Source organism: Aedes albopictus, chromosome 1 (genome assembly GCF_035046485.1).
Source record: "Aedes albopictus strain Foshan chromosome 1, AalbF5, whole genome shotgun sequence".
NCBI classification, from domain to species: domain Eukaryota; kingdom Metazoa; phylum Arthropoda; class Insecta; order Diptera; family Culicidae; genus Aedes; species Aedes albopictus.
Genome location: NC_085136.1, coordinates 258,516,021 through 258,525,575, shown reverse-complemented (window position 1 = coordinate 258,525,575; position 9,555 = coordinate 258,516,021). Strand labels below are relative to the sequence as shown.

Here is a 9,555-nt window from a genome sequence, read left to right as displayed (position 1 = left end):
CGCTGTATCTGTCTTGCCCCTAGTTTTAATTTTAATTTTGATTTTAATTTTAATTTTAATTTTAATTTTAATTTTAATTTTAATTTTAATTTTAATTTTAATTTTAATTTTATTTTTAATTTTAATTTTAATTTTAATTTTAATTTTAATTTTAATTTTAATTTTAATTTTAATTTTAATTTTAATTTTAATTTTAATTTTAATTTTATTTTTAATTTTAATTTTAATTTTAATTTTAATTTTAATTTTAATTTTAATTTTAATTTTAATTTTAATTTTAATTTTAATTTTAATTTTAATTTTAATTTTAATTTTAATTATAATTTTAATTTTAATTTTAATTTTAATTTTAATTTTAATTTTAATTCTAATTTTAATTTTAATTTTAATTTTAATTTTAATTTTAATTTTAATTTTAATTTTAATTTTAATTTTAATTTTAATTTTAATTTTAATTTTAATTTTAATTTTAATTTTAATTTTAATTTTAATTTTAATTTTAATTTTAATTTTAATTTTAATTTTAATTTTAATTTTAATTTTAATTTTAATTTTAATTTTAATTTTAATTTTAATTTTAATTTTAATTTTAATTTTAATTTTAATTTTAATTTTAATTTTAATTTTAATTTTAATTTTAATTTTAATTTTAATTTTAATTTTAATTTTAATTTTAATTTTAATTTTAATTTTAATTTTAATTTTAATTTTAATTTTAATTTTAATTTTAATTTTAATTTTAATTTTAATTTTAATTTTAATTTTAATTTTAATTTTAATTTTAATTTTAATTTTAATTTTAATTTTAATTTTAATTTTAATTTTAATTTTAATTTTAATTTTAATTTTAATTTTAATTTTAATTTTAATTTTAATTTTAATTTTAATTTTAATTTTAATTTTAATTTTAATTTTAATTTTAATTTTAATTTTAATTTTAATTTTAATTTTAATTTTAATTTTAATTTTAATTTTAATTTTAATTTTAATTTTAATTTTAATTTTAATTTTAATTTTAATTTTAATTTTAATTTTAATTTTAATTTTAATTTTAATTTTAATTTTAATTTTAATTTTAATTTTAATTTTAATTTTAATTTTAATTTTAATTTTAATTTTAATTTTAATTTTAATTTTAATTTTAATTTTAATTTTAATTTTAATTTTAATTTTAATTTTAATTTTAATTTTAATTTTAATTTTAATTTTAATTTTAATTTTAATTTTAATTTTAATTTTAATTTTAATTTTAATTTTAATTTTAATTTTAATTTTAATTTTAATTTTAATTTTAATTTTAATTTTAATTTTAATTTTAATTTTAATTTTAATTTTAATTTTAATTTTAATTTTAATTTTAATTTTAATTTTAATTTTAATTTTAATTTTAATTTTAATTTTAATTTTAATTTTAATTTTAATTTTAATTTTAATTTTAATTTTAATTTTAATTTTAATTTTAATTTTAATTTTAATTTTAATTTTAATTTTAATTTTAATTTTAATTTTAATTTTAATTTTAATTTTAATTTTAATTTTAATTTTAATTTTAATTTTAATTTTAATTTTAATTTTAATTTTAATTTTAATTTTAATTTTAATTTTAATTTTAATTTTAATTTTAATTTTAATTTTAATTTTAATTTTAATTTTAATTTTAATTTTAATTTTAATTTTAATTTTAATTTTAATTTTAATTTTAATTTTAATTTTAATTTTAATTTTAATTTTAATTTTAATTTTAATTTTAATTTTAATTTTAATTTTAATTTTAATTTTAATTTTAATTTTAATTTTAATTTTAATTTTAATTTTAATTTTAATTTTAATTTTAATTTTAATTTTAATTTTAATTTTAATTTTAATTTTAATTTTAATTTTAATTTTAATTTTAATTTTAATTTTAATTTTAATTTTAATTTTAATTTTAATTTTAATTTTAATTTTAATTTTAATTTTAATTTTAATTTTAATTTTAATTTTAATTTTAATTTTAATTTTTTAATTTTAAATTAAATTAAAACTAAATTGAAATTAAATCTACATTAAATTAAAACTGAATTGAAATTGAATTAAAATTAAAGTGACTCACCGACACCGACACGATGAGGCCAAACTTAACGGAATCGGACACTGTTTTGGTGATGACTGGTTCCGGCGACAGTGCGAAGAGAACGAACCGAACTTATTGGCCAGCAGCAGCGACGAGGAACTGACGGGTTGGACGACGGAACGACTGAAATGGTTCCTACGAGTTTAAACTAATTGAGACCGCAAATTTTTCTCATTTTCTCGACCGACGAACGCGATTTTTAAGCTGCCGCAACTAACAAAGTTTTTTTCCACTGCCATTTGCTCAACTGTCAATGACGCGCGAAAAAATCGAACATTCAGCATAAATTCGGGGTTATGATTTATGCTCTCGAAAATTTTTCGATGAGCAACATAACTAACAAATGCCTAACAGTGTCGAACGCCTAACTTCCTCCGTGCTGGGGGGCAAGACTGCTCGATTTTTCACTGGAATCTGTCTTGCTCCTATAGGTCTTGCCCGATTTCCCGCTTCGTAGAGACGTTTCTGAATGGATTTGAACAAAAAGTGTTATTACTCAGGATTGCTCAGAGTTGATCCGGATTGCACAGTGTCTTGCCCTTAGGCATCAACCACCCGGCAACTCGTTTCCGAAACACACCGTCAGCTGCTTCTACGCCAGCTTTCCGACGGATACCAGGCTGGTGAACAGCCCTGGCACGTATACTTGACGTCCCCCATGGTGGTCCGCACATTGGGGCAAGACACTGTGCAACCCGAAGCAACTCTATGAGCAATTCTGAGTAACTGTTTCTGTTCGAATCCATTCAGAAACATCTCTACGAAGCGGGAAATCAGGCAAGACTGCTCGATTTTTCACTGGTATCAGGCAACATTTCGGGAAAACCAGAGTGATCCAGAGCTATCCAGAGGAATTCTGAGCAACACTTTGATAACTGAGTCCCAAGTAACAATTATACTTTTGTGGCAATCCTGAAGTAATTTCTAAGATTGAATAATAAAACTTAGCTATAAAGCTCTTTGTTCTGCAAATTCGAGATAAAATAGGTATAAACTATCCATAAGACTAATCTGGCCCACTCTTCAGGAGATCTTCAAGACTGGTTTTGAAGACTGCTTTGAAACTAGTTGTATTTATGTACTAACACTGATGATTGGTTATAAGAACTTCATAAAACTTTAACAAGAATAGCTTGAAGCATGTTGATCTTTTAGCTGTCTTTCTCAAAAATGCTAATAGTGCATGATAAATGAAATCTTTTACCTCAGCATTATGCAGATGCGAACTAGTTTTGTTTCATGGATGAAATGTTAATTGAACTGCGAATTAATTTTCATCAAATTGAAATGACTAATGCATCAAAATTGCCTGACAGATCATTGATGACAGGGAATCAAAATTTTCCGTGCCATACCCACTTTGTCGTTGATATGCCACCCAAAACATACGAAAATAACGAAGCGCCTCAAAAATAATATCATTAATTAATATACGAAGACATAAATTTCCTGTAAAAACAAAAGGCTACGCCACTTTTTCAATTCTTTCTAAACATGGCTGCCGTTCCAGGCGAACAAAACTCATGCAGCCGCCATCAATTGGCTTCTTTAGCGGTGTTGAGATAATTCCATATTCAGAATCTGCATGCAAAACTGAGCCGAAATCCAAATTTTCATGAATTTTGGTGCCCGGGAACCTATTTAAAAATCAGTTTGAAGTTTGAATGGGAGCGATTTGTCGAATCACCCCTTGTCGCATTTTGTACTGGGCGGAGCTGTCAAGCAGTTGGCCAGCTGTCAAAAGATGATTTCGAAAAATCTCTTCGAAAGCGATTTTAGGTCTCAAAATGAAGTTCTAAAAATCTGAAAAAAATCATGGTGGTTCAGAAAAAGGTGCTCTTTCGTATAAAATCAAAAAATCAATACATTTTTCTTAATTTAAAAACCCAATTGTTATTACCTTTAATCCAAACCACCTCAAAACAATGATGGAACCAAGTCACCTTGCATGAAATCTACAGCATTTATTGAAGATTGTTTTTACTAGTGATGATCTTAAGGCAGATTTGTTCGTCTTAAATGAAACTTATTCGTTTTATTCAAGAGTAACAGCCTTCGACAATTGTTTGTTTACCTTTTTGGAGCTAGAAAGTTGTTTCTGTACATTTTGCTTCAGGAACTGCCAATTCTATTATAATTTCGTATATTTCATAAGTGCATTTCTAAAACTTACTAGTACATATTACACTATTTAGCATACGCACGAGAAGAGTCACAGTAAGTACCCATTTTAGTTTCGATTCAAGCTGCTGTGGCCTGTGTGAGTAACTGGCTGAAGGTTGGACGACCTCAGCAAGCTACTCGCATTTTTGATTGGCTATAAAATGAATATTTCGTCGATATGATTACTTTTGATCTTCAAAACGGCAAAATTAACAGTGAGCAAAAATGTTTGAGTGTTTATATTTGCATAAAAAAGCCAATTTATTGCATAATTTATTAATTGAATTAATAAGATTTTATTACTCCGCTTAGTTCTTGTTCCAGACTAGTGGCTCTAGCTCAAGAATTGAAAGCTTTATTATGTTTCCAGTTCAAAACCGAATTAGCGACATTTTTTCTTTGACTTCCGCTGCCTTTGCCCTGCGTTAAACATAATGTCGGAAGTGGGGCGCTGTATTGTACACCTGGTGCTCTATTCAGCGCCCACTTCCGACATTGTGTCCAACGCAAGGCAAAAGCAGCGGAAGTCAAAGAAAAAATGTCGCTAATTCGGTTTTGAACTGGAAACATAATAAGAAGTTTTTAAAGGAGAATAACTCAGATGAATGGATCACTAAAATAACTAAAACGGCCGCTATGAAATGAACAGATAGCGCCACCGTAGCCTTGTGTGTTTGACGTAACTCGACTGCTGTCACTGTGTTACCGTCCATATATGGTGGCGCTTTTGTTTTGATGCGGTGAGTAGCGGAAAAGTCGGCTTCAGTGATCCATTGTACTTGAATAAATGAAGCATATACTTTTAATAAAGTTTGTTGATGTTATGTGTTGAAAATAACTTCAAATATGTCTTAAAACTCATAATAAGATCAAATGCCTTAGGGAATCAAGTTGTTTTATGCGGAGTTTTCAAAATTAACTTGAAGAAAACTTAAAAACCGCATACGAACGGAGATTATTTTCTCTTGATAAAAACAACTATAAATGTTTCATGAATTCTTCATGCTATGACAAAGCTTCCATAAAAATAAACAAATCTAAAAGGAATTTAAATTGTTACTTGGGAGTTACTCTCGCTGTATCTGTCTTGCGCCCTAGGGAACGTTCAAAAATTACGTCCAACATTTGGGGGAGGGGGGGGGGGTCTAGAAAAGTGTGACAGTACGTGTATTGGGTATAGGGAAATTGCGTGACAGAGGGGGGAGGGGGGGTCTAGAAATCCCGAAAAACGATGGACGTAATTTTTGAATCTTCCCCTAGGGCAAGACACTGTGCAACCCGAATCAACTCTATGAGCAATTCTGAGTAACTTTTTTTTTTGTTCAAAACCATTCTGAAACACGGGAACTGCTCGATTTTTCTCTGGCATCAGACAAAACTTTGGAAAAATGAAGTAATTCAGAAAGATCCTACACGCTAAGGTCAGTTTACCTATTTTTCTAAAATATGGGTAAATTTTACTCAAATTTGCGTAAACTTTACGCAAATATGGGTAAATAAAACTCATATTTTGAAAAAGTAAACATTCGCATTTATGGGTAATATTTACCCATATTTGGGTTACAATTACTCATATTTAGGTACACATTACCCATATTTGAGTCTTGTTTACCTATATTTGAGTATCATTTACGCATATTTGCGGTTGTGCACTTTTTGGAAAAAAGGTAAACTGATCTTAGCGTGTAAGGAATTGTGAGCAACTTTTTGAAAACTGATTCACTCTCGTTATATCTGTCTTGCCCCTGGGGTTTAAGCCGTACAATATTTTGATGTTAAACGGTTTAAACTGATTGGGTTTTTGGCACTTAGGCCAGCGCTAGCGCTGGAAATGAAATTTACTCTTTTTTTTCGATCAACATAGAAAAGAAGAGAAAAAAAAATGGTTAAATTCTCTAAAATGAGTGAATTCTGTTACCGTGTAGAGTCAATGAGTAGATATTTTTCTGCGTGTAGTTGGTGATGCGCCTACGCTTCTGCAACCATATATGCACATAAAAGCATAAAAAAGGCCTTTTGTTTTGTTGAGCTTTCATGCTTTCATTCATGAGTTGGCAACCCGCCCCTTTTTCTGAAAGCAGTGACTTCGCTGCTGATTCACCAAGCATAAATTTTACCACCGCATTGAAAGGTAAAAGTTACCGATTTTCAAATTGTCCTTGGTCAGTATCAGTGTTGCCACATTTAAATCTGTATTTTGCCTTTCAAAAATCTTTATAATCTGTATCACCATTTTTTGTCAAAAATCTTTATGAAATCTGTAATATTTCGCGAAAAATCTGTTTGAAATTCTGTAAGTTTCTGAAAAATCTGTATAATCTGTATCATTTCCAAAAATCTGTATAGGGTATTGGTTCCCTTGTTAAGCATGTGGCTCCCATTTTCATCCTACGAAAAACAAAGGATTGAAGCGCTGTTTGTTTTGTTTCTTATTTTTGTATTTTTTGTTAAAAGTGAGCACCCATGAAAACAAAAAGAACGGAATCAATCGGTGCCGTAATCGCTTGTTTTCGAATGAGATGAAAATGGGAGCGTGAGATTACTGATGGAACACATACCCTATATTGGTATACAGAATTCTGTATGAAAAGCTGCAAGAAAATCTGCATGATTACAGAAAAATCTAATGTGGCATCCCTGGTCAGTATTCAAAATAGTAATCTATCAACATAAAAGGTAGCAAACATGCCATGGTTTAACGCCCTCATTCGGGATATGCAGTTTCCCACGAATCACGTCGCTCGGAGTGATTTGGCTGTTGTAATTCGTGACAAATTTCCCAAATCTAGGTACCACTTTTTGGTGCTGCCTTGGGCGGACATCGACAACGTTTATCAGGTATACTCCAGTATGGCAAATACCATCGACATTCCTATATACAGAGCTTCCTCATTTCAGCTAACCTCGCAGCATATTCCGTTGCTAAACGAAATGCTTCGACTCGGGCTACAGGCCATCGAAGTAAGCCGATGCCTCCGGGCGGATTTTTCCATGGGATTCCACATGAAGCCAAGCATGCGACGGTTGCATCTGCACGTCATCTCCAATGATTTCACCGGCAGGGGAATGAAAACGGAGAAGCACTGGAACATCTTTCACACGGATCTGTTTATGCCATTCGGAAGTGAGTAAAAAATTGAATGGCTCATCCCGATTAGCATAAATTTAAATGTTTTCGCTTGTTGAATTATTTTTTTCGACGTTTTCAGGCATTTTGGCGGAACTGGAAGAACGAGGTCACATTCATCAGCGATCGCCAGCGTACATCCAAAGCCTGCTCAGCACTCCGCTGGAATGCAATCAATGTGACCGTCAATTTGAAACGATAGTCACGCTGAAAGCACACCTTCTGGGCCATCTAGTAGCCATTGGAGCAGAACCGTAACAAACGCGCAGAGAAAAAACACCTTCATTTTGCGTCGCCATGGAAACACACCCAGAGGAAGACTGTGCGAGAGATTCGAGGCTGTGATCAACACGTGGTGGTCGATTCAGCACGGGGATAATCTCTCGCTGGTTTTTACTGTATCTGCTTTGATCGAGGCGATAACTATCCGGGAGCTAAAGCCCCTCAAATATAGCAGAATACGTATGTATAATAATCCAAAGGTGGTTTCCATATCGGCTCGGCCAAAATCCAGTGTTTCTCAGTTGGTAAGTTTCAGCAGTGATGACGACGACCACGCTGCCAAAGAAAATGGCGTTTTTTGTTATGTTCCAGCTTCAACGAGGCATGGGTTTCGGGTAGACACACAAGCACAGCACCGGGTAACTGGTGGAACGCGAATAAGAACGAGCAAGTGGAATGTAAGGCTTTTTAAAGAGTATTCGCTCTGTGTTCTGGAAAAGTATACTGGAACAGACATACGGCGTTTTGTTGGTCAACATTACACGCACACAAACGAATTATTTTTATTTTGAAGTTTAGTGAACGTGTTCTGTTTATGGACCGGTGCACGCGAATTGGGTTTTTTAATTTTGTAAAATGTATTGAATTTTTGATTTTATATGATAGAGCACCTTTTTCAAAGCCACTATGTTTTTTTCCAGATTTTTAGAACTCAATTTGGTACCTACAATCAATTTCAAAGATATTTTTTTAAATCACCTTTTGACAGCTGGGCAAATGCTTGACAGCTGCGCCCAGTACAAAATGCGACGAGGGGTGATTCGACAAATCGCTCCCATACAAACTTCAAATTGATTTTTGAATAGGTTCCCGGCCACCGAAAATCATGAAAATTTGGATTTCGGCTTAGCTTGGAATACAGATTAAGAATATGCAATTATCTCAACACCCATTAAAAAGCCAATTGGGTTTTTAAATTAAGAAAAATTTAATGATTTTTCATTTTTAAACAAAAGAGCACCTTTTTCTGAGCCGCTATGATTTTTTTTTCAGATTTTTAGAACATTATTTTGGTATCTAAAATCAATTTCAAAGAGATTTTTTGAAATCACCTTTTGACAGCTGGGCAACTGCTTGACAGCTCCGCTCAGTACAATATGCGACGAGGGGTGATTCGACAAATCGCTCCCATACAAATTTCAAATTGATTTTTAAATAGGTTCCCGGGCACCAAAATTGATGAAAATTTGAATTTTAGCTCAGTTTGGCATGCAGATTCAGAATATGGAGTTATCTCAACACCACTAAAGAAGCCAATTCCCTTTTGTGACATTTGAGTGGGGCCGTGTCTAATACTGTATTTATGACACACATGTGATACGGGGTGTGGAGCGGAGCTGGTGTAATGGTTTGAACATTTGACTATCACGCTGAGGACCTGGGATCGAATTCCACTCCCGACAAGCTCACAAAATGTGGGCTCTTCCTTCAGAAGGGAAGTAAAGCGTGGGTCCCGAGATGTGCTACGGGAATCACTGTACAAATGCGCTTGAAATGAGTGCCATACTTATAATTCTCTCCGTTCAAGTCAGTCTTTTTACATTTTACAATTTTCTTGACACTGCGTACCATACGTGTATCACACTCGTATCACATGTCTGTCCGTGGTATAAGACAAATAAAGATATAATCTAACAAAATCGCTTTGAAGTATTTAAAATGTAAGTTCCAGAAGGAAACTTGCTACAAAATTTCGGATGGATCTCAAAAGGATCTCCTGGAAAAATACTAGAAGTAACTCTTTGAAGAATCCGAGAAGGAGGTTCTGATGAAATCCTAGAAAAAAATTTAAGGAATCCTCAGGGGGAATGACACTTCTTTTGTTAACCGAAAAAATCCACATTTATCCGTTGCTAGCCGTTGTTAACCG

The 9,555-nt window shown here is 30.8% G+C and overlaps 1 protein-coding gene across 2 annotated transcripts; it reads left to right on the top strand.

Moving 5' to 3' along the window:
- Window positions 1–6,916: 6,916 nt before the first annotated feature.
- LOC109623040 (aprataxin-like protein) lies at window positions 6,917–8,592 on the top strand. 2 transcript variants are annotated; one of them, XM_020077491.3, is made up of 3 exons: window positions 6,917–7,114; window positions 7,175–7,400; window positions 7,486–8,592. In XM_020077491.3, exons 1-3 carry the CDS (start codon window positions 6,962–6,964, stop codon window positions 7,659–7,661), a joined length of 555 nt encoding a protein of 184 aa, XP_019933050.3. In that variant the 5' UTR covers window positions 6,917–6,961; the 3' UTR covers window positions 7,662–8,592. The 2 variants fall into 2 exon arrangements, with proteins under 2 accessions (XP_019933050.3, XP_062705010.1); XM_062849026.1 differs by having other exon boundaries at window positions 6,917–7,400.
- Window positions 8,593–9,555: the final 963 nt, after the last annotated feature.

Coding starts and splice junctions, on each gene's coding strand:
- LOC109623040 (XM_062849026.1), top strand. CDS start 6,962: ATGCCATGGTTTAACGCCCTCATTCGGGATATGCAGTTTCCCACGAAT. Junction 7,401..7,485: donor TCTGTTTATGCCATTCGGAA/GTGAGTAAAAAA, acceptor CGACGTTTTCAG/GCATTTTGGCGGAACTGGAA.